General features: G+C 38.7%; 2 protein-coding genes and 1 long non-coding RNA gene across 3 annotated transcripts in view; 2 read left to right on the top strand and 1 right to left on the bottom strand.

Annotated features, from left to right (window-relative positions):
- The window catches only part of LOC116049982 (keratin, type I cytoskeletal 13-like), a 511,520-nt gene that overhangs the window by 111,266 nt on the left and 374,627 nt on the right, over positions 1-25,627 (top strand). The gene's annotated exons all lie outside the window — the stretch shown is intronic.
- The window catches only part of LOC116050016 (NACHT, LRR and PYD domains-containing protein 3-like), a 271,266-nt gene that overhangs the window by 37,387 nt on the left and 208,252 nt on the right, over positions 1-25,627 (bottom strand). The window contains 2 exon segments of the mRNA XM_035996640.1: positions 19,768-19,941; positions 20,037-20,210. Coding sequence (XP_035852533.1) covers positions 19,768-19,941; positions 20,037-20,210 — 348 coding nt within the window.
- The window catches only part of LOC118494134, an 87,252-nt gene continuing 75,232 nt past the window's right edge, over positions 13,608-25,627 (top strand). The window contains exon 1 of the long non-coding RNA XR_004896197.1: positions 13,608-13,707. This is a non-coding gene — a long non-coding RNA (uncharacterized LOC118494134). The remainder of the gene's footprint in view (positions 13,708-25,627) is intronic.

Here is a 25,627-nt window from a genome sequence, read left to right as displayed (position 1 = left end):
CTGCTACTGATAAGCCTCTGCTTTCAATTATTGTTAATAGGCTATAGTTGCAACAACTTAAATGTGCATTGAAAATTGTCAGCTGATAAAACCTGTGCTCCAGGGACCAGATTCATATAACATCTAAGGCTTCATGTAGCTCCTAACTGGCTGAGTTAAATGGTGATTAACACTAAACTTTAGAAAATCAGTCTATTCGCCCCACCTGCATAGGTGTCATTTACACTAGGGACGCGGGGGACATGTCCCCACCACTTTTTCTGTTTTTTCTTTTGATCTGTTCTGAAAACAACAAGAAATGTTAAATAACAAATGTAAGTGCTATGAGAGGTTTTTTTTTAGCACAATAAGAAAACATGCAATACAATGTAAATATATAGAGAAAACACATCTGCATTGTCCAAAAAAATTACTTAAGCTAAAAGAAAACTATTTACTGATTACTGCATTATATTCAATTATATTTTTATATTCTGAATTGTCACCTGCCACCTGAATTTTGTGTTTCCCTTTATATAAATAAAGACATTTCCACCATAAATTGGTGCAGAAAATGTCTCCAGAATGCAGGAAATTAAGTGTTTAATGCTCAAAATATTCTGGGGGAGGACCCCCAGATCCCCCAATCATATATTTCTTTAAATAGCATTAAAACATCTTCTAGTCTTGTTCTTGTGACCCCAATATTCAGGATTGTAACGTAGCCTATCATATGCTGTGTTTCGTGTTTTGTCACAACTCTAATCTGAGCTGTTAAATGTCCCCACCACTGTTCAACACAAAGTGACGCCCTTGCCCACTTGTAACTGTCATTGGCTGTTAAAGTCTTTGCAGTGTTGATAACACACAGCCTAAGCAGTCCTTCAGAATGCTCTATATTACATGCACATGCATACTGTATGTATTAGTGACTGTAGTGGTGCTTATGGGACGTCGCTCTGGGACGGGGTGTATGAGGTTGGGAGGGAAAAATCACAGTATACTCACTACAAAAAACTAGACTACACCACTGCACTAGACCTAGGGTATTTGATGGTAGACAAACAATTGTGTGCCTGTGTATGTGTGTGTTTTAACAGACTGGATCAACATATGGTTGTAAAATGATGACAGGCTACCTGTCCTCAGTTGGGGTACATGCAGGGGAGCGTTCTGAGAGCAGCCCATACCCCTTACCATGAAGAACGGCGTCAAGTATGTCTTAAATAGGCTAGTCCTGAATTTTATATTTTTATAATAGACAGGGTTTTGCCCAATAGGGTCTGACTGCAGACCTCCTATGTGGAGCTCAGGCAATCTGGGTGTCATCTTATCTGTCAGGATGTAAATGTCGAGGTTTTTATGGCAAGCCCTTTTACCATTTATTCTTTAAAACTTACTAGTTGCTATTTAAATGCTACTAGTACTTACTTATTAGTTACTATTAACTATTCCATTAACTACTAATACGTATTCCCGTTTTACTAGTAACAATTGATTAGATACTAGCACGTTTTAGTTACTAGTAGGCTAACTATTCCATTAGTTACTAGTAACTAATTGCACATTTTTGACATTGCAATCTATGGGGCTCTGTAGAGATCACCTTTTCATTAGTTACTAGTAACTATTCGAATAGTTATAGAATAGAATAGAAAAAATGTGCAATTAGTGACTAGTAACTAAAAATAATTACTAGAAACTAATGGAATAGTCACTAGTAACAACAAATTAAGTACTAGTATGTAATCAATTGTTACTAGTAAAACGGGGATAGTTACTAGTAGCTATAAATAAGTACTAGTAGTTTTTAAATAGCGACTAGTAAGTTTTAAGGAATAAATGTTTAAATTGCTTTCTATAAAGGTTTAAGATAATAGATTGGGATGATACACCTCCTGTGCATTTCATTAGCCAACGCAAAGTCATATCATTAAACCGTCATATAGCCTAAGTTAACATTAAAGTTCGGCAGTTAAAATACCTTGCACAACATAATATTTTAAATCATATCCTATATCAACATATTCTGAATCACAGTCAACCAGTCGTGAAATCTATGGAATTAGTCTTTGTGTTTTGTGGCCTTTTAACCGTGCACATCCAGATAATATATTTCCTTTACAGTTTTTTTCGATTGCTAAACAACAGTGTGCACAACTGGAGTCACATGTGCAAAACTCTAACCACAGTCTGCACTACCAACAGTCACCTGAGCTAAACAGTTCACATCTCCTGCAAAACTCATTCAAAGCAACACAACTCTTAACACACGTCTCAAAACAAGCTCAGTGCTGCCAAACACTATGCACAATCCTCACTGAGATAACACACACTGTCACTCAGAACACACTGAGAGTAAAAACACTAGCATCAAACACCAATACAGAAAATGCAAACTTTTCATCTTTACAGTTTGAACAATTTCAGTGACTTCATACAAAGTAATATTGTCTTCAAAGAAAAGAGTGACATTCTTTCACATGATTTATTTAAATATTTAGAACATAATTCTTTAAGGTAAATGAAAATCAGCAGTTTGCTTCAATAGTCTGTAGTAATTTACGGAATTACAGTAATGAGAAAAAAAAGGTAGAAACTAAAAGTACATACTGTAATTCGAACAAATAATTGAGGGGCTAATCCTGCCTCTCTCTAGCATCAGGCCACAGGTTTTCATCAACATCACATCTAATGTTCTCTCTTGCCATGCACCTGGGAAAGAACCTTCTGGAGTGCCTTATCCATCCCTGGCAGTCCTCTGGACTCGTGTCCTCACATCCGGCACGCATGGCTTCCAAAAGAGACATTTGGTCATGTGGGTGGTGACCAAACACTTTCCACCTCCAGGCAGAGAAAAACTCCTCTATTGGGTTGAGGAAGGGTGAATATGCAGGCAGGTAAAAAAAACATAAATCTGTGATGTGCTGCAAACCAATCTGTGACAGCTGCAGAGTGGTGAAATGCAACGTTATCGCAAACTATGACAAAAACTTGGGGGTTTCTTACTGGCTCCCCCTGTTCTGCTGGCACTAGCTGAGCATAGAGCTGTTCTAGGAAAGCTATAAGCCTTTCTGTGTTGTATGAGCCAATGAGTGGTGTGTTGAGAAGCAAACCATCATTGGCCATTGCAGCACACATGGTGATATTTCCCCCCCTTTGGCCTGGAACCTCCACAGTGGCCCTTTGACCTATGACATTCCTTCCTCTGCGCCGCGTTTTGGCAAAGTTAAATCCAGCTTCATCGATAAATACAAATGAATGTGGTGTTTCCAGTGCTTCCACCTCCATTACTCTCTGAAAAACAGTAAGTGCACAGTTTTACTGTAGTAATGCTAGTGTTTTATTTACTGTAAATATTTTTTATAGCTGTGTATGTAACCTCAGACGTCTTACCTGGACATTGGTATCTTTGCTCTTTTACCCGTTCACTGTTTCTCTCGAACGGTACAGTGTATAACTGTTTCATTGTAACTTGGTGTTTCTGTAGGACTTGAGCAATAGTTGTGCTGACAGAATTAACATTTAACAAATATATCATTATCAGCCAGCACTCTATCTTGAATCTCCCGCAGTTTTATTGCATTGTTGACAACAACCATGTCAACAATAGCATTTTCCTGCGCATCTGAAAATATTTTTGCTCTTCCTCCTGTTGGGGGCAGCCTTTGGGTCCTGTTGTAAAAATGTTACAGTCAAACTTACTGTAATATATATCTGTGTAAATATTCTATAATTGCAATACAAAATAAATTCCTGTAATGTTTTCATTTACTGTAAGGATGTAACTCTCACCTGTTTGTATGATGGAAAATTCGCATTACAGATGCCACTGTGGATCTTTGCAGATTGGGTTGCACCCTCAACCCTGCCTCTCTCAGTGAGAGACCATGGTTCACGACATGGTCTATAAGTGTAGCCCTTATTTTATTTCATCTGAAATAACAGCTCTTTGTCTTCCTCCACGCATCTGCCCTCTCCCTGCCACCCTTCTCCCTCCACGAACCCGTCCTCCTTGTTCCATTTCCAAAATTAGTCTTTCTGAGCTCTACCTATATAGCTATATATATATATATATGTGTGTGTGTGTGTGTGTGTGTGTGTGTGTGTGTGTGTGTGTGTTCACTAACAAGTCTAAACCAAGACACCTGCTTAGCCTTTCAGCTGAAATTGCAATCAGCAGTGTTTGAAAGGCACAAGGCTGAAATCTATTCTGTTTTGAATGTGTGGTTCACAGTTTTGACAGCAGTGTGTTAGCATTTGAACAAAGTGCTGTAAATCCACAGTGTTGTGCAGGTTGTGGTTAAAGTCATGGGATAAGTGTGTAGAGTTTTGAAAACTGTGTTCAAGCAATGTAAAACGAACTAGAGTTTGGTCCACATGAACTGCTGCTGTGCAGACTGTAGTTAGAGTTTTGCACATGTGACTCCAGTTGTGCCCACTGTTGTTTAGCAATTGAAAAAAACTGTAATTCTGTGCATTATTGTTTCAACTTAAATATTTGACATGAACTGTTTATGTATTACGGTGGTTACCTTTAGTTTACAGAGTTGTGAGTGATTCTGATGTAATTTCCGTCCTGACAGATGGGATGAGTCCCACAGAGGTCTGCTGGCAGACCCTTCTGGCCATGTAGCCTATATACCTGCACATGTATACCTAATAATACCTAGCCTATATCTAATGCTGACTAATATATTTATATTTCTTGCTTGCATAGGGTTCCCGTAACTTTAACCCAATCCCATATAATGCTGAGTATATGGGACACAAGATGCACATGGACCAAAATGAAAAATTGGTCATGTTTGGAGTGACTCATGTGATTGCTGTAGATGGATACAGCAAGAAAAGTGTTGCAAATGCAACTATGCCTGCTAAAAACAATCTTGCCATCTCTGAAGAGGTGTACAGGTCAGTGTTGTATGTTATGTTTGATCGAACATATTTTATCAATTGTAATAATATTAATAATTGAGCGTTTCATATGTGTTTATGTAGACCTGCAGTAACACATTATAGAATGTGGGATCAACTTTGTGTGGATCATAGCAAAGAGTTTTACCTGTGCCTCTATATGCAAGAGAGGCTGTCAGAATATAGACACAACCAGCAAAGACAGCCATACCTCCAAACACAGTCAACAAGGGTAATGTCAACCATCTGCATCTACATTACACCATTGGTGAAAAGTAACTAAGTATATTAAGCCAAGTAATGCACTTAAGTACAAGTCTGAGGAACTTGTACTTTACTTGAGCATATCCATGTCCTGCTACTTTATACTCCACTACATAATGAGTAATCTAATAATTTTAAATATATCCTGGGCCAATTGTCAAGAGTGGTTACAATCAGTACTTCATATAATACTTATTCTAGGATTTTGAATACTGAACTTTTTCTTATGATGTTTTCAACATTGTGTGGTCTTGGGGATTTTACACAACAAGGTTATTCTTAGTCTATTCACTAGTTCCCAACTGTTAATAACATAGAAACACATTGTTAACATACCTCTATCATCTCCTTTAAAAAAAAAAAAAACACAGAATCACACAGTGGAAAGGATGTGGCCAGAAATTAACAACAGAGTGAATTATCCACTAAAGGAGGCCCTCATCCAGCTACAAGATCAGGAAGCAATAGATATGGAGGACAGTCTGACAAGGTTCTGCACATCTAATCTGACCTGCCAGATGTGCCAGATTGGCATAAACAGATTTGTGCAATCATGGAATGCTCACAGGATTCCAGGTATGTCACATTTTCCTTACAAGTTACTCAGTTTAAGCGTTTTATCATTGAACATCACAACAAACATTTCTTGTGTTGTTAAAGAGAGAGGGATACCAAATCACCTAGCAGGGACTTGAACACCAAGAAAAATCACAACCGATCTTCTACCAGATGCCACAGTTGCAGCTGACATGTATGACAGGGACATGGGATCCTCCCTCACCAGAGTATCTTCATTCGGAAGTGATCCCTTTCTGTCTGAGGCAGACAAAGTGAGAGCAGAGCAGCACTTCGCACATTATCACCCTGACCTTTCAGTTGTTTTTGACAGTGCTGTCAATTACAACTATGCTCCCTTCAAAGAGGCCTTGATCGACCTCATTGATGTAACAAAGACTTGTTCCTAATTTCATGTGCACTGGATTGTGAGGAGCCTTGTAACGGATTGCTGGACATCTGTGTCTGTGGACACCATTATGCAGTTACTACTACAACAGTAGAGGGTGTAAGTATACCCTGATAGTATTTACCATACAAGTTTTACTTTATATGTGTATATAAGTGTCACTATAAAAATGTCAACTGCCTATTTTGTTACCATTAATAAATAATTTTACTGTCATTGTATCCATATTAGACATTATTCACAGGGTCGTTTTATGGAGAAAAAATATATTTATTTTGTACAGAAAGAATAATCAGAGACACATAAATTGTGTAAACAGTCCAGCTTTGCAAATCTCCACAGAAGAGCCTGTCACAACAAAATACAACAAAAATATAGCATAAAAACATCTTGCCACATTTAGGCCTACTAGCTCTTATAAAATCACTGTGATCACAATGATGTAACATAAAACATTGTTACATTTTCTAGCTCTTAAAACTCCATAGCTAAGAATATTGATGCAACATAAAAAACATCAATCCTCAATATCAAAAGTATTTATAACATGATATAACACTGACAAGTAAGGATTGGTGGCAAGCAGAAAAGCAGCATTTACTCTTCGCATGCCAGCTCTCTCATGACATTTACTACACCAGAAAGGCCAGTGACTCTGTGAATGTTGATGGAAAAATCATCTGCTCTGCACTTCAAACACATTGAGGAATTCTGAAGCCACACAGTAGTGCAGGATCTGCATCCGACCAAACTTCCACAGCATGCTGCAAATACTGGATCTTCCATGATTCGCTAGTTGCATGAATAGAATATTGCCGACATCTGGTTTGCTTCCGGTAAGCCGTCCCACTTCCGCTCGCCTCATTCCTGAGTCATCCTGACCTGAAGATGGCGTTGTTTTATACAAGAAGCCTGCAAGATCTACCTAAATTTACCATCAGTGATTTGCACTGGATTACTAACTCCTTTGCATCTGCTCCCAGGAGTAAGAGAGAGAAGGGGTTCAAAATGTACATTTCTCAGTTCATTGACAACTATGAAGGTACGTGTTTTTTTTACTGTGTCATATCTTCGGTGACAGCTGAGTTAGCTAGCTAGCTAGCTAACTAGAACTAGGTTGGGTTAGCAGTAGCTTGATGTTACTAACTAACAAAATCATCTATGGGAATTACAGGTTTTCCTCTAGGGTTGGCCATATCTCACATGATTATAGTAGATAGTTTTTTCTGTGACTTTCGTTTACATTTACACCTCTTTTTAGTCAGATTGAAAGTCAATCCATTCACAAGATCCTAACGTAACTAATTTCCTGCTTGATTGGAATAGCGTATCAAATAGATGTGTACATAAACACACTACCTCTATCAATCGATTAAAGAAATGAATGTTTGATCGGACACCATCATAATTGGGTTAAAAGTGAAAAGGTGTCATGTAAACGGGGCTATTCTGTTAAAAATTGCCATATCACTTTTGAGTGATTGTACCATGTCATTATTCCTAAACGATCTTGATGTCACTTAAATGATAATAAATGTGATGTTATCCCTAACTCAGTGTCAAACAAAGTGTCAGGCACAGGGAGAGTCAGTGTGCGAGCTATGTGCCACAGGTCCCTGAGGAAAAAGGAGAGACCTCACAACTTGAGAGTAGGATATAGTTCACATCACATTATACTACACTGGCTTAGATTAAGGTTAGTTATGCGTGAGTAGTAACTTTTTCTTGCGGTTTTCTTCCTAGATTGTCCTTGAAGACTCCTCCCCAGTGCAGCTGTATGAGACGGTGTGCTCGTGTGCTGCTGGCAAGGCACTTTGCAACCATACCTTGGCTCTCCTTTTTCAGACAGCGACCTACTCTCAGCTCCGCCTCCTTGCTGTACCCCCAGTCCTTAGCTGCACCGAGACAGAGCAACGCTGGCACAAGCCAAGGACTATGGTAATTTTCAGAGCATTATTAATATCAGTAGCCACATGTGCCAGGTGTAGTCCAGACAAAGTAACTAATTTTAGAGCCAAAAATTGAACTAATTGTAAAAGATTTTTTTTCAGCATAGATCATTTCTATAAGGTGTCCAGAACAACATACTAAAAGTCCTAAGAAATCGTAGTTGAGGAAATAAGTTTAATTATCATCAATCCATAAAAAATTAAGCCTATTTGGGTGTATTTTGGGCATGTTCGATTAGTGTATAGCTTATTAGCATATTAAAATTCATTTTCAAAGAAACTTGTAATACAAAAAAATGTACATTTCATGGGTACTTTCATTGTGTAAAGTTTCATTTTTGATAGGAGTAAAGGAAAATAATAGCCCCATTGGGGTGTATTGTTGTCTGGCCTTATTGGCACACATCTCGGATTGATGAGAATTAAACATATTTCCTCAACTAGGATTTCTTAGGACTTTTAGTATGTTGTTCTAGAACCTCATAGAAGTGATCTAAGCTGCAAAAAAATCTTTTACAATTTGTCTGTCGTAAAACGCTACTTTGCCTGGACTATTTGTCTGTGCAAAAAGATAACATTTTCCACACGTTACATTTAACCACCTCTGAGATGCCATTTCTTTTTACTTTTATCATTGATTGATAGGGTGTAAAACCAGGCCGGGTCAGTGATATGGTTGTGATGTCTGCCAAGCCCAAACAAAGGACAGTTGCCAGTGGTGTCAGGTAGGTTATGGTCTTAATTAAAAAAATAATCATGAAAATGTGGTCTGTCACACAGATATGTATAGGTACATGTTTACTAATTTGAATTGTGATATAAAATTCTACATAGGAGCACTCTCTACAAGGCGATGCGGGGGGATATGCCTGATCCTGATGTTTTGAAAGTGACAGAAGCATATGAAGGCTTTTCACCTGACATAGCACCCCTTATTACCACCATGTCCATCAGTGCTGATGTCCCGCTGGTCGAGTCACCTTTGGGAAAAGTTCAGGAGGGCAGCCTGATCTCTTACCAGCAGCCAGTGCCAGCGAGCCGCATCATTTTACTCCACACTGGAGCTCCTACACCACCACCTCTGCCTTTGGATGGCTACAGATTGGAGCCCACTTGTTGCCAGTTTGTATGCAGTCTCCACCAGCAACTGCATCTGCAATCTATACTGACCAACTTGGAAATGGCAAGGGCAATAGAAGTGGCAACAAGGGACCAGAGTATGTCTGTGGAGTGGCATCGGGTCAGAAAGATGAGATTAACATCTTCTCACTTTAGGGAGGTTTATCATGTTCGTGGTCAGACATCAGCAGAACATCTCGCTGAAAGACTGCTCAGGGGTGTGGCCCAAACATTGGTCATGAAAAGAGGTCTGGCATTAGAGCCACAGGCCATTCAAGAGTACTGTAAAGTGAAGAACAACAGCTACTGGCCTTGTGGCTTCGTCATACACCCTGATGCCCCCTGGTTAGGGTCTTCTCCCGATGGTGTTGTTTTTGACCCCACAGACAACCCACCCTTTGGCCTGTTGGAGGTCAAATGCCCCAATGTTAAGAGTTACGTTGACTGCAAATACCTGAAGCTCCACAATGACTCCATGAAGCTAAAAAAGCAACACAGCTACTACTGGCAGGTCCAAGGGCAAATCCTGCTGACAGGTATGGACTGGTGTGACTTTGTTGTTTTTGCAGAGGAGGACATGGTCAGTCAAAGGATCTACAAGGACCCAGAGGTGGCTGCAGTCATCAGGGAGAAGGGGGATTTTTTCTTTTTCTACTTTTACTTATCATGTTCCATGAAAACTTGAATCACCCCATTCTCCCTAGATACGTGTTTGTGTAAAATTGAATCTCAGTAGTTCTCATTACAATGTACACATGCACGTGTCTGTAAATAGTTTCATGTTTATGTACTGTATATAGTTGTCATTACAAACCTATACAAGGTGCCATTTGTTAAAATATCTGATGTATTTGTGGCCCAGCCACTGTATCAGAGGCAATAAAATTCAAGGTAAACATCAAGTAAACTTCTGATAATTTACTGAAAGGTACCAGTATATCACAGGTTACAAAACAGTACAATTACAGTATTTTTTTTTCAATGTGCAAAACTCTAACCACAGTCTGCACTACCAACAGTCACCTGAGCTCCACAGTTCACATGTCCTGCAAAACTCATTCCTAACAACAGAACTCTTAACACGTCTCAAAACACACAGAACTATCCTCACTGAGATAACACACACAAAACACACACACACACACACACACACACACACACACACACACACACACACACACACACACACACACACACTGCCATTCAGAACACAGAGTAAAAACACAAGCATCAAACACCAATACAGAAATTACAAACTTTTCATCTTTACATTTTGAATAATTTAAGTGAAAATTATACTAATCAATATCTGCTATAAGAAAAGAGTGAAATTATTTTCTCAAATTGTGTTTGAATTAAACCATGGAAATCTCTCTGGAAACAACCTGAGCTGTCCTGCAAAGCCCTGAAATGTACCAGACGAAAACCTCCGAAGTTGGATTTAATTATTACACCTCTGCATTTTTTATATCTTCTGTAAGAGACAGACCATTGCAAATAGAGTGTATGTAAGGAAGGCTGTGTACGTTTCCACAGGGATGACATGCTACAGCAGGTGGATTTAATCCCATGGCAAGAAATAAGAACGACTGTAAAACTATAAAACACATTAATCGCAGTGCAGAATAGGGCCACCAACTCCTGAGAAATACACTACCGGTCAAAAGTTTGGGGTCACTTAGAAATGTCCATTCCACTCCATTATAAACAGAATACCAGCTGAGATCAGTTGCATTGTTTTTTTCACCAGAGCAGCAGTTTTCGGATTACATTGTGTTTACATAATTGCAAAAGGGTTCTCCGATGTTTTCTCAGTTATCCTTTTAAAATAATATCAGATTAGCAAACAGAATGTGCCTTTGGACCATTGGATGAATGGTTGCTGATAATGGGTAATGTAGATATTGCATTAAAGATCAGCCACTTCTTTCTACAACAGTCAAGAAACCTTTTGCAATTATGTAAGCACATAATGTAATCTGAAAACTTTTTTGTCTGTAGTAATTTACGTAATTACTGGAAATGTTACAAACTAAAAAGGTACGTAGTAGTCCAGAAGTTTTACAATTTCTTTTATCAACAAATTGGATGTCTTCTCTTTCCATGAAGAGAAAAGTCCAAACAAGTGCCAGTCTGGTATTGAATACAGACTTATCACTGTTGGGTTGCCCATGCCTTGACAAGGGGCCCATACTGGTAATTTACCAAGAGGCAAGCAACTGAAAACAGCTGGTCAATAGACCCAGAGATGGACAGAGGTATGACCTTTTCAAACAGTTTGTTCTCCTTGACCCTCCTGATGAACCTCTCAGCGTGGACTCTGAGGCGGGCAATGGACTGAGTGCGCTGGACATCCTCTTTGGCCATCTGGGTGTTCTTTACCAGGAAGGCAGGTCGATAAACCTTTCCAGCGACAAGGTTGTCCACTAGAAAGCCTTTGTCCACCATAATGGCCATTTCTGGTGTGAGGCATTTGGTTATACCAGACAATTTGAAGATTTCCCTGTCACTCATTGAGCCTGCATACAGCGGGGAAACAAAGGTGATGGGACCATGGGGAGCGATGCCAATCATAGCTTTGAAGGTAGTATGAGATTTATATGAAGAATAAACCTTGCTATGCAGAAGGAGAGAGGAGGGGGTCTGACAACATATCTCTGTGCAGTCCAGGATCACTTGTGTGTCAGGAAATGCAGCAAATTCTGGTGGGAGGTGTGCTTTGACATCCTCTGGTGGTATCCACAGGCGAATGGAGCCCAGCAGGTAATACAGAAAGTGAGTCTCAATGTGATAATCCTGCTGACGGTGGTCCGGTGAATTGAGAAACGATTGGCCAGATCCCTCAGAGGCAGGCCCACAGAAAGATACATCAGAAATAGCAGCAATTCATCGACGAGTAGCAGTTTTGTAGCTCGGTGTGGGATACCTGAGGCAGCATTGGCAGAGGCAGCATTGGCTGAGGAGATTCTGACAAAGTTTGTGTTTGCAGCTGGCTCCACTTGTTTCCAAAAGGCCAGGAAAGATTTGTACGATGCAAATCTGAAATAACAAGACCTTAACACATTTGGTTTATAATATACAATGATAATAAACAGAAATTAACATTAACAGATCTGTGGAGATTTGATAGTTAGGATTGCTATCGGATAGGCTGCAAAGACACACACACACACACACACACACACACACACGTATTTGTGAGAAGTGGCGTACGAAGGAAAGCACCCACGAAGGAAAACCTAAATCGGCGAATATACACACACACACACACACACACACACACACAGTATAATAAACAGTATAGTAAACAAACCTTGTATAAAAGCGAATATCCTCGTCGGATCCGGCGATGCGTTGGAGTCCAAAAGTTGACCGCAGCTGCAGAGACTCCAGCTGGTGTTGGAGCTGCTCAATCTTCTCCCTGAGTTTCTCGTTTTCCCTGGTCAGCTCATAAACTACCACGGAGGTGTTGGGAGTGACACAGTTGTCGTGATCGGTAACGGTGACGTCCATAGGTTGAACGCTGTCCTCTTCTTCAGACGTGTCCGCCGGCAGTAACTCTGGGGTTGGAGGTCTCGGGTGACGTTGCCAGACATTGAGCCTGGGTGCCGGAATAGAAAATTTGTTCCAGGCGAACAGACATGGTACTGCGCCCTTCTTCAAACGTCGCGGTCCCACAAAATCCCCAGGTAAAAAATGAACACTGCACACTCGAGTACCGTCAGTTGGGGAGAAGTCCTCCCGTCGAATCTTTGCTGTCCACACAGACTTCACCTCTTCATCCACAGGGAAACGATGAAAACTCAGGATTGAATTATACCTCGATGAATTGGTACACAGCGGTACACAGCAGTGAAGAGAAGTCTTCTTTTCTTGGTGCTGAAGTTTTAAACGCTTACCGGCTTTATTACCAAAAAGACTCATGTTTGTTTACAGTACGCTGGACCACGGTTGTCAGGTAAGCTAGAGGGCGCTAACGACGGAAGCAGTGACCGGAAGTGGTCTAGCTCACCGCAGATAACCCGGAAATTCTAATTCCATTGTTGTGCACCTAGCGAATTTGACGTGGAATGTCGGAATTTCTGGGTTCCCAGTCGGAAACTATACATGTCTACGGGAAATGTCATGGTCGGTGAGATATAACGTTATTTGCTCTATGAAAGATTGACAAAGACGAAAACTAAGGACATTTACTCGATAATTTTATTTTATTTTAGTTAGTTTTGCAAACAGACATTACAGTTTTAGTTTAGTTATTGTTTTTTGTAATGCCTCATTTTTATTTTTATTTCAGTTAACGAGAATGTTTTTTCCCACCTAGTTTTCGTTATTTCGTTCGTTTTCGTTAACGATTATAACCTTGGTCCAGGCACTCAAGGTTGGTTACAAAAAGTGATAAAAAGGCCTTTATTAAATAGGTCAAGACATTAAAAATACACCAACACGTGTTTGCTTGAGCCTTCCTCAGGGTGTAGTGACACAAAGGGAACATCAGAGTGATTCTAGCTTGCAGGTGTGTATAGGTGAGAGCATGATAAGGTATATTTGGTGGCAATGCTGCGTTGCTGATGTGCGGAGAAGGAACTTCGTTGACGCTGTCCTTGATTATAAAAAGGTTTATTATATCAGAGATTTCAGCATCAATTTACAGACACCATGGACATCTGGAGAGATGACCGACCCAAACCTCAAAATTTGCCGCTCTGCCTTTTCTTTGTGTGCAGACAGTATATATTCCATGCCTTGTATTAACATAAGACGTGATATGTGTGAGTATATGATTGGAACTGAAAACTGACTGCATAACTCCAAAAAAGGTGTCTTCTGTCTTGGGGGGACCTCTGCTCATGTTAACAGTTTCCAGATGTGTGCAGTAAATGTGGGGTAAAGTTCATGCATCTCCTTATACCAAGAACTTAGATCACAATTGTAAATCGTCAGATACCACAATGATATGCTCACCCTGACCTCCAGGGGGCAGAACACCACAAACCCAATACATAGCACATGGTACAGCATGCAGCACTTAAGCCCCCCCCCCCATCTTCAATCAAGCAAAATGCAGAGTACAGCCACCAAAACATGGTAACATATACTTCAGTGTTATTAGAAACATATAAAGAGGATGGATGAATTACAATAAAAATGTTAAACATGAATTTAAGTTTTTCTTATGAATCGTTGCTGCTTTCTGATTAATTCAGCATAGCTTTATTTAAAGATCACTTTTCACAGATAGGGTTTGACATGTGATTCATTGGAACAAATGATTAATGTTTGGTCTGTAGTGTGTGATGGTGAACAGACTGAACTTTCAGCAGCTGATCTTCAGTCAGAGTTTCTGTCCACAGGAGAGACTCTCAGTCCTGCAGAGGACACAGAGACACTGAGGAACCAGACCAGAACCCAAACCCAGGATAAAGAGTCTGAGTGAATGTGGTGTTGAAGGTGTGGAGGTGGATCAGTGAGTCAGAGGAGACTGTGTAGAAGGACAGAGAGCCAGCAGGACAGTCCACATACACTGCTACTCTGTTAGAGACAGAGGAGGAAGTGAGGGCTGTTATTCTCTTATTGTGACAAACAGAGTAACCATCATCATCAGAGCAGATCAGAGGCCTGTACTACGAAGCGAGATTTGGCGTTAACAAGCTAACTTCAGGTTCAACCCAGGGTTTTCTGTACTACGATGGTGGATCACTTGTGTTCGGGTTCAATCGCCATGGTAACTTATGCTCAACGCCTAACCTGGTCGGGAGCAGGTTAAGTTGGAGATCAGAGATCAACCGGTATAAAAGCACCGCCCACTGACCAATCAATACTCGACTGATAACGGCGTCACCGTTCTTAGAAGATCAGCTGGAGCTCGGTGGGCGGAGAGGGAGAGGTGCGCTCATAAAAGTTAAAACATTTAGAGACCGACAACCCCGTTAACATTCCCTGATGGGTATATTTATGAAAGATATAGATTTGAAGCGGAGGGAATTACTTATAGGCTATTTGTTGGCTTCTTTAGCCGTGTGTTGCCAATACGCACATCGGTTTAAATTATGTTTTTATGGTTTTTTTTTTTAAGTTTTCTCTCTCACGATCGCGTACCACTGCTGGGTTTGCAACTGAAATAAAAGCCTAAGCAAAAGTGTAATTATGGTCATATCTTGTGCCTGACTGATGGGGAAGTGAATAGTGTAGTCTAATGTAGGCTAGTGTACTGTAGTACTGTACTGTATATTTGCCAGAATCTGCCTATTGGGGGAGGAGGGGGGCATATCATAGTGGGGGGTCTGGGTGTCCTCCCCCAGGGAAGTTTTAAGCATCAACAACTTCATTTCCTGCATTCCGATACACTTTTATGCACCAATTTATGGTGAAATACCTACATTGAGCCTATGTGAAGAATAAAGCACAGATGACAATTCAAAATATATCAAACATATAATGGAAAGTATGTTGTTACGTGTCATTGGGCATTTTTAAGTGGGTATATGGAAATCCTGGAGCTTACTATCACGTAGACTACACCACTGGATATTGATAAGCTAAACGTTGTGATTTACGCATAACAGCGTCGGCTTTTTTGCCAGCTTTCCTTCCTGCGTTTTGCCTGTAAAACCGTGTCTGTGTTGTTCATATTTATGTAGAATTATAGTTTGCTCTTCTTATATAAAATATGCATATATTTTGTATCAATATGTGATACAGGTTATGCGGGACCGCAGTTGTTAGGTTAGGTAAAGCCGGATAACTGAAAGAAATCCAGGACATGTTGATCTTGATTCGTAGTACAGGCCTCTGGACTGATCATTACCTCCAAACAAACAGTCTTCACTGTATCCTCTCCTTCTGATTCCTCTGTAACTCACTGATATATCAACGTCTCCTCTCGACCTCCCAGTAACAGCGACCAGTCAGACCATTTCTACACAGCAACTGAGGACAGGAGTCAAATCTGTCTGGATAATCAGGATATGACTGATCCTCTAACACATATGTCACCTTCCTGTTGTTGTCAGACAGTTTGAGGTTTCTGTTTACGGTGTCCACTTCCAGTTCACAGACATCTGATGGAGAGAACAAGACACAATACAGCTGCAGGTTATCATCTGATGATTTATTAACAACTTTACTGACAACTACTAAAAGAAAATCATTTCAACTTTCATTTTATATTCAGCTGTGAATGATGTTTAACAAACTTTAACTTCAACAATCCAGTTCTAACAATTCATTCAGTTTATAAATACATCTGATGGTGATTTACAGATTTACAAACACACAATCACAACAAACTATGTTTTATTATTAAAGCTCCATTGTTTTTTTCCGTTTCTGTCAATTTTTTGGATGTTTTTTTAGAAATTAATTTCCAACGTTTCTGTCTCTATTGGATGTTTTTTTTAGAAATTAATTTCCAACATTTCTGTCTCTTTTTTGGATGTTTTTTTAGAAATGAATTTCCAACATTTCTGTCTCTTTTTTGAAGTTCTTTTTAAAAAAACTTTTTCCAACGTTTCAACAAAAAAAAAGAAAATACTATTTCTGGTGTCAGAAACAAAAACGGTTTGTTTTTGGTAATTATTTTTGGATTGAAGAATGAAAATTTATGTGAAAATGTCTGTTTTCAATTTGTTTCATCATTTGAAACCAAATAACGGAAGTCACATGGGTTTTTTGATTTTTGAGTTAAAACAACGAAATCAAGTGGTCAGTTTGTTATTTTGTTTCCAAACGAAAAATGAGAAAACCAAATTCAAAACGCATTTTGTTTTTTGTAGTTCATATTTTCTTCTTTTCTTTTGAAGAAAGAAATCAAGTAAGATGATGTGAAGTAAAAGTAAATGTTTCAAAATAAAAGCATGGGGGAGTGGAATTCTAACATCCTTCCAGTCACACTGAAAGAAACTCTGGAGAAATGAATCATCGTACTTCAGTTAAGCCTCTATAACTCACTGATATATAAACCTCTCCTCTCCTCTTGATCTCCCAGTAACAGTGACCAGTCAGTCCATTTCTACACAGCAGCTGAGGACAGTAGTCAAATCTGTCTGGATGATCAGGATATGACTGATCCTCTCCCACATATGTCACCTTCCTGTTGTTGTCAGACAGATTGAGGTATCTGTATACTGTGTTTGTGTCCAGTTCCAGTTCACAGACATCTGATGGAGAGAACAAGACACAATACAGCTGCAGGTTATCATCTGATGATTTATTAACAACTTTACTGACAATTACTGAAAGAAAATCATTTCAACTTTCATTTTATATTCAGCTGTGAATGATGTTTAACAAACTTTAACTTCAACAATCCAGTTCTAACAATTCATTCAGTTTATAAATACATCTGATGGTGATTTACAGATTTACAAACACACAATCACAACAAACTGTTTTATTATTAAAGCTCCATTGTTTTTTTCCGTTTCTGTCTCTTTTTTGGATTTTTTTTAGAAATTAATTTCCAACGTTTCTGTCTCTATTAGATGTTTTTTTTAGAAATTAATTTCCAACATTTCTGTCTCTTTTTTGGATGTTTTTTTAGAAATTAATTTCCAACATTTCTGTCTCTTTTTTGGATGTTTTTTCTAGAAATTAATTTCCAACGTTCCTGTCTCTTTTTGGACGTTTTTTTCAAGTTTTTTTCCAACGTTTCTGACTCTTTTTTGAAGTTCTTTTTAAAAAAACTTTTTCCAACGTTTCAACAAAAAAAAAAGAAAAAACTATTTCTGGTGTCATAAACAAAAAACGGTTTGTTTTTGGTAATTATTTTTGGATTGAAGAATGAAAATTTATGTGAAAATGTCTGTTTTCAATTTGTTTCATCATTTGAAACCAAATAACGGAAGTTCTTTTCTTTTGAAGAAAGAAATCAAGTAAGATGACGTGAAGTAAAAGTAAATGTTTCAAAATAAAAGCATGGGGGAGTGGAATTCTAACATCCTTCCAGTCACACTGAAAGAAACTCTGGAGAAATGAATCATCGTACTTCAGTTAAGAAAATGTACATGCAGCTGAGTTCTCATGAGTCAAACTTTAAACACACTCACACTTCCTCACACCAGGTCTCAGTGGCCCACCATGGTCCATCCTGCAGGAAGAAACAAAGTCAGAATCAACTTCATACACCTTCACTCAGATCATCCATTAATCACGAACCAGAGTTTATCAGTTATTGACAGAGAAACAGTGTTAGAGCTGCTGTTGTCTGTCCATCTGTCCATACCTGAGAGTGTCCAGTCTCCAGTTTGGATCCTTAAGTCCATCTGACAGCAGCTTCACTCCTGATTCTCCTGGATGATTGTAGCTCAGGTCCAGCACTCTCAGATGGGAGGGGTTTAAGCTCAGAGCTGAGGCCAGAGAAGTACAGCCTTCCTCTGAGACCAGACAGCCTGACAGACTACACACACACACACACACACACACACACACACACACACACACACACACACACACACACACAAACACACACACTGAAGATTCTGAAGTTCTGAAGATGGGGTAGTGGGAAGTGTTCTCCAACTATTGCTTATAAGAAAGCTTATGCTAACTCCTTCAGTACAATATGGCTGCCACATTTAACCCTGTGAAAACCAAGCCATTTGTTAACCTTTTTGCTCCTGTCACATTATTACTCACTGTGAGCTCTCTGCAAGTGTTACATCTCAAATTAACAAGCACAACCATGGCCAGAAGCAGTAATAGCTCCTAAATGTCTTTTGAGCAGTATCAGGCATAATTTACAGGGGGGATAGTAATCAAAACTGGCCAGTTCAAACCACCACGTATCTTATAATGATGAATGAAAGATATTAACTGTTATAAAACCTAAGTGATTGACTTTCTAAATTCAATGTAATTGGCAAGCAAAAGCAAAATCCCCCCCGCCTCTGTGTGAGACTTGGTTGCGGCCAACCCTTCTCCCTGTTTTTCAAGCACACAGCACGGCGGGTGCGACTCGTGACTGTTTGTGAGTGCATTCAGCATGAAGGAAAGTGTAAAAGACCGCTCCAAAGTCTGCACTTCTTTTCCTGGAACTGTAATTCTTTCAGAGGACTTAGTGCGATAAATCCTTAATTTTAGATCCAATATTGATAATCTTTTGTATATATATATATATATATATATATATATATATATATATATATAAAATTAGACTACAGCCCTCGGTGGAGACGAACAAAACTTTTCTTTCAGCTCCTTTCTAGGGTAAGTGTTTGTTCTTTGGCGGTCTTTTAAAAAAAACATGTATTTGGGGTTAGGAGGGTACAGCATCATAAATATGTTTAATTTACATTGTTACACAAACACTAACCTGAGAGTTTCAAGTCTGCAGTGTGGACTCAGTCCAGCCGACAGCTGCTTCACTCCTGAATTGTGCAGCTCGTTGTTACTCAGGTCCAGCTCTCTCAGACTAGAGGATTGGGAGCTGAGAACTGAGGACAGATCTTCACAGCTTCTCTCTGACAGGTTACAGCCACTCAACCTGAAAAGGATCTTTAGTCAGTAAATTCATGAATCAAATACATAAAGCCATTCAAGGCTTAGTGGGTAAACTTTGAAACATATTTGAATCCTGACCTGAGAGTTTTTAGACTGCATTGTGGACTCTTTAGTCCAGCAGACACCAGCTTCACTCCAGAATCCTCCAGCTCGTTGTTACTCAGGTCCAGCTCTCTCAGACTAGAGGACTGGGAGCTGAGAACTGAGGACAGATCTTCACAGCTTCTCTCTGACAGGTTACAGCCACTCAACCTGAAAAGGATCTTTAGTCAGTAAATTCATGAATCAAATACATAAAGCCATTCAAGGCTTAGTGGGTAAACTTTGAAACATATTTGAATCCTGACCTGAGAGTTTTTAGACTGCATTGTGGACTCTTTAGTCCAGCAGACACCAGCTTCACTCCAGAATCCTCCAGCTCGTTGTTACTCAGGTCCAGCTCTCTCAGACTAGAGGACTGGGAGCTGAGAACTGAGGACAGAGCTCCACAGCTTCTCTGTGATAGGTTACAGCCACTCAACCTTAATGAATAATTTTCATCCATTTAATAATTAATACAATAAGAAAAAAGAGCTTAGGTGGACTCAAAAAATCAACCTGGTCTCACAGAATTCCGTGAAATGAACACGGCCCATTAACTGAAAATCTGTGACAGTTTCACGGAATCGCCGAAAATTCCGTGACGGGCCCACGGAAGCGATGCCTATGTAAGTCAATGACAGACATCATCCGTGGTCTACACACGGATTCCCGGATCACAGGACATTTCTTTCTGCCAGTCGGGCTGCGGCAGAGAAGCTGTATAGCTTTGCTATTATTGGTATTTTTAGCCCAATAACCGCTGTTTTAATCAACATTATTCACCAGAACTTATCATGGTTTATTTCTATTTCTTTTAATGTTATTACTTCGGTCTATTTCGGCCAGGGAAGCTGGATTGCTTGTTTGTTTATTTATATTTTTAAACTATAACGCTAGATTTATCAACATTTATTTAGATGTTATAGTATACATTTCTTTATTTTAATAATATTATTTCGGTCTTATTACCGGTGAAATATTACAGTATGCTGTAATACAGAACATTACGATATGATCCGAGCTACTGACACGCATTCAAAGCCGATATCCCACAATGCAATGCGGGCATTCATTCACAGAATCAGGCAGGAATCAGTGGGTCTTTAACGACAGTATCGCTTCAATATACATATATAATATAATATACATATATACAGTCAGTGGTTTAGTCACCAGCAACAACACGTTGCTCAGCTTTGTTCCAGTAAGTTATGCACCGTAATAACGTTTAAAAAATCCCCGGAAAAATCCGGAAGTGACGTGGTCCGCTCGGCGGAGACGAAGATAAAAAAATACATAATATTCATAATATATATATATATATATATATATATATAGTATATATTGATGTTCTTGTCTAACGTATTTGAGGATGTAAACAATTAAGATATTAATAATAAAATACAGTTTCATGTATTTGTCTCATGTATTGTGACAACAAATGTTTCTTTTTTTTTTCTTATTTGCAAAACTTTACAAACATGTAGTATAGTGTAGAACAATTCGGCATCATATACAAAAATAAGAATTTCCAACCAGGGAACATTACAACCTTACTCAATAAAGTAAAAAAAAAAAGAAATTTAAAAAATGTTTCTTTATGGATATGAAATTTACCTTGTAGAATTAATAAGTTGACAATTCTATGTATTGTTTTGTTATCGTAATCACATATTTTGCTTCCAATTTAATTTCATGGTTCTTTTGAATATTTAAATAATTTTCAATTTTTTTGTTAGATTAAATATTGTGCAGTATTTTAAAAAGTTTATTGGGGATAACAAATTTGTACGGTAGAAGCCATGTTGATTCCCAGTGAATGTTAGAATATAAAGAGTTTGTGACAACAAATAAAATCAGCTGAAGACTCCGGAAGTGATGTAGTTACCGCACAGCGTCTGTGAAAGCTTGCTGCACGTTGTAGCCTACGTGAGAATTTGTTCAATAAATATACCAATAATGACAAAATAGTTTTATGCTTATGTTTGACTTATTAGCATTTGTTTTGACTTGTTCTCTAAAAATAAACTACTTACAAAGAGAAGCATTTTTTGAATCTTATTTTCCATGTATCATTATTTAAAAACGCAATTTTCTAATTTTGTGGTTGATGAATGTTAATAATTAAGACTAAAGGGGGAAAAACACGAGCATATGTATGTGTGGGACTTACTTTGATTTAACATCACACTGCATTATTAGTTGTTTTAAATACATTTTTTTTAGTTAAATTTTTTATTAGCACCATTTATCATTCAGACATACAGAACAGATTCCACAATATGAACCTGGTAATATTGGATGGTGCACAGAACAGAGAATCAATTTATGGTAGGTCTATATTAATTATTATATTCAGAAGATGATCCTCATATCAATCACCGTGTTTACAGCTTGTAGCCATATAGCCTTCAAAATTAAGAAGGGACTAGTTTTAGGTAGCATGTAGCTTTGTTTTTGTACATATACAACATGTGTTATGTGTGAAGCATTTGAACTCAAGGCAGATATCCCTCTGGGGACAATAAAGTATCTCCTGCGAAGTGGTCTCCATGATATGTAAAAATTAAAACGTTGTCGTAGGACTATAGCAAAGACATCGTTGGAAACTTCTCAACCTGGACAGTAACATATGTCAGTCTGAAGAGGATACATTACTCCTGCTTTGAAATATTGACCACTAAACCTTGAACCCAGAACATGTTTGAAGGCTTGTCATTTAGCAACAGAAGGTACTACACACATTGGACCAGCTGTTATAGAAAGCTCTGGACCTCAGCTATCATGTAGATATGGTCCCCAAAGTTTACCCACTCTAAGCACTGTCAAATATGATAAGCTATTTTCACCTATTCAATGATTATATTTTTAAAATCTGATAACACCAGTGTGTTCCCCATCCCAAAAAAACCCAGGGTGTGTCCAAAATTCTACACTGCCAACTTCTAATTATGAGAAATATACCAATATATTTAAAAACTGCAACTCCCTCTATAGACGGGCCCCAGAACCTGTTACAAAACTTGTGCACTTGTAGTTCTTCCGGGGAGGGTGGGGGACGTGTTTGACTCCTATGTTTCTGCTCTCTGCCGTGAATGGGCTTCATTCCATTTCAGATTGCCGCCACCCGCCGGCCAACCGAACACACAATACATAAGACAAATACATGAAACTGTATTTTATTATTATTAATATCTTCATTGTTTACATCCTCAAATACAACATTAGACAAAAACATCAATATTACGAATATTATGTATTTTTTTATCTTCGTCTCCACTGAGCGGACCACGTCACTTCCGGAGTTTTCCGCGGATTTTTTTAAACGTTATTACAGTGCATAACTTACTGGAACAAAGCTGAGCAACGTGTTGTTGCTGGTGACTAAACCACTGACTGTATATATGTATATTATATTATATATGTATATTGAAGAGATACTGTCGTTAAAGACCCGCTGATCGCTGCCCGATTCTGTGAATGAATGCCCGCATTGCATTGTGGGATATCGGCTTTGAATGCGTGTCAGTAGCTCGGATCATATCGTAATGTTCTGTATTACAGCATACTGTAATATTTCACCGGTAATGAGACCGAAATAATATTATTAAAATAAAGAAATGTATACTATGGTAAATCTAAATAAATGTTGATAAATCTAGCGTTATAGTTTAAAAATATAAATAAACAAACAAGCAATCCAGCTTCCCTGGCCGAAATAGCCCGAAATAATAACATTAAAAGAAATAGAAATAAACCATGATAAGATCTGGTGAATAATGTTGATTAAAACAGCGGTTATTGGGCTAAAAATACCAATAATAGCAAAGCTATACAGCTTCTCTGCCGCAGCCCGACTGGCAGGAAGAAATGTGCTGTGATCAGGGAATCCGTGTGTAGACCACGGAGGATGCCTGTCATTGACTTACATAGGCATCGGATCCGTGGGCCCGTCACGGAATTTTTGGCGATTCCGTGAAACTGTCACAGATTTTCAGTTAAGGGGCCGTGTTCATTTCACGGAATTCTGTGAGACCAGGTTGCAAAAAATAGACTTGGGCATGTGTTTGATTAGCAAATTAGGAGCAAATTAGGAGGAATGTCATTTACATGAATGAATGGTGTTTACCTTCATTAAATGATTCATTCTTGTCTGTAAAACGTGATTAAAAGAAAAATCAGATGAATTATTATCATACAGATCAATGCAATGAGAAGTGGATTAATCAAAACAACGACCGCTTGTACTGTCAGCTATTGCATATATGTTATACGCCCTTGACCGGCCGCTGATTGGACGAACGCATCACGTGGCTCTGGCTACTCCCAAATTTGAAAAGAACCTTAATGGCGGCTCGATCGCAGTATACAATTTCGTATTTTACAAAAATAGTTAACCGAAACGTGTTTCTGAAAACATTTTAAGGTAGAAATAGGCCATGCAGTTGCTGAATCTGTCTTCATTTCAGATCGACAAAGGTCAGTTTGAAAGATTTTCGTCAGTTTTGAGAGGCGGCAAACTGAGCCGGCCGCTACTCATTTGCACAACGTTGGTTGGATTCATCTGATTCAACTACATGAGAATGAGCGACTGGACGCCCCGCTTTCCCCCAACGCTACCAAAATGCATTGTACGGCTGCTCCCATAGAAATGGACAGGACACACAGCTTTAACGGACACGGAATGACTAGCTACAGCTGCATTGTTTCCCATCCTCCATCCACGTGTAAGTAATACATACAGTATATTTAAACATGAATTTATTTTATTTAACTTGGTGAGTGATAATAGTCATTGGCCCTTGTGAGACGTTTCTCAGTGCAAGTTTTCTCTTGGCCTAGCTAATGTTTTAATATAATAATGTGTGTCACCCTTTCTCAGCGTTAGCTGGTTAACGTTGATGTTAGCTAAACTGCGCCTTGCTAGGTTTTAATAATTTACACCCCGGGTACATTATTTATCGTAATAGTTTTTTTGCTGTATGTAAAAAGAAATGGCGATAAATAAAAAAAACGTACAACCAAGTTTGCTCTGCAATTAGACACGGTGTGCGGGGCAGGAGGGGAAGAGGGGAGAGTGCCAGCAACTAGTCGTAGCCACAGTGAAATGTATTTTGAACATGGCTTTGAGCGGTTAACGTTAGGCTTAAGTGACCATAACTTTTAATGCCAGGAGAAGTTCAATCTGTAGCGCAAGGCTGTAGCTAATACATCCGCGGACTCGTTTTTAATTGTAACTTTTTATTTATTTTTTTACAACCGAGTGTGACGAGAACCGCGCTACTCTAGCAGTGTGTGTGTGTGCGCCTTGAGATTTTCGGATAGGGGTCTGGCTAAATAAAGTTACTGTAAGATTAAAGCTGGAGGGCAACATGTCTGTCGCAGCAACTCTGGCAAGGTAATAACAAGAAGCAAGTTAAAGATAAATCTGTAGCTTCAAAATTAATTACATGTGATTTTTCTGCCTCTAACCTAAGATTAGATCATAAGTATGATTGTTTCCTTGGTATTACATTTCCACTGGTCAGTCGTAGAATTCATTTTGCCATTCTTAAAATGATTGATTTCATTATCTCTATTTGGGTTAATACAATATTGCTTTTTTCTTAAAATCTCAGATTATACTAAATGATGTTACACTATTCCTTCCCTCTAATTTGAATGTTTTGTAAAATTGTAAATTCTATTGTATTGTTATACTGTACACTTAAAAGTATTTTTTTTTTTTTACCGTCATTTCTGTTTTTATTCTTTATATGTTAAGTGAGTGTTGTACTTTGAGAGCAAAGATTACCAGAGTCAAATATATGCTCCTCTGCATTAAGTTGAGTAATGTCTGTTATGTGTAACTACAGAT

Source organism: Sander lucioperca, chromosome 21 (assembly GCF_008315115.2).
Source record: "Sander lucioperca isolate FBNREF2018 chromosome 21, SLUC_FBN_1.2, whole genome shotgun sequence".
Taxonomy (NCBI): domain Eukaryota; kingdom Metazoa; phylum Chordata; class Actinopteri; order Perciformes; family Percidae; genus Sander; species Sander lucioperca.
The sequence above is the reverse complement of the archived record's forward strand: the minus strand, read 5'-3'. Positions and strand labels throughout refer to the sequence as shown.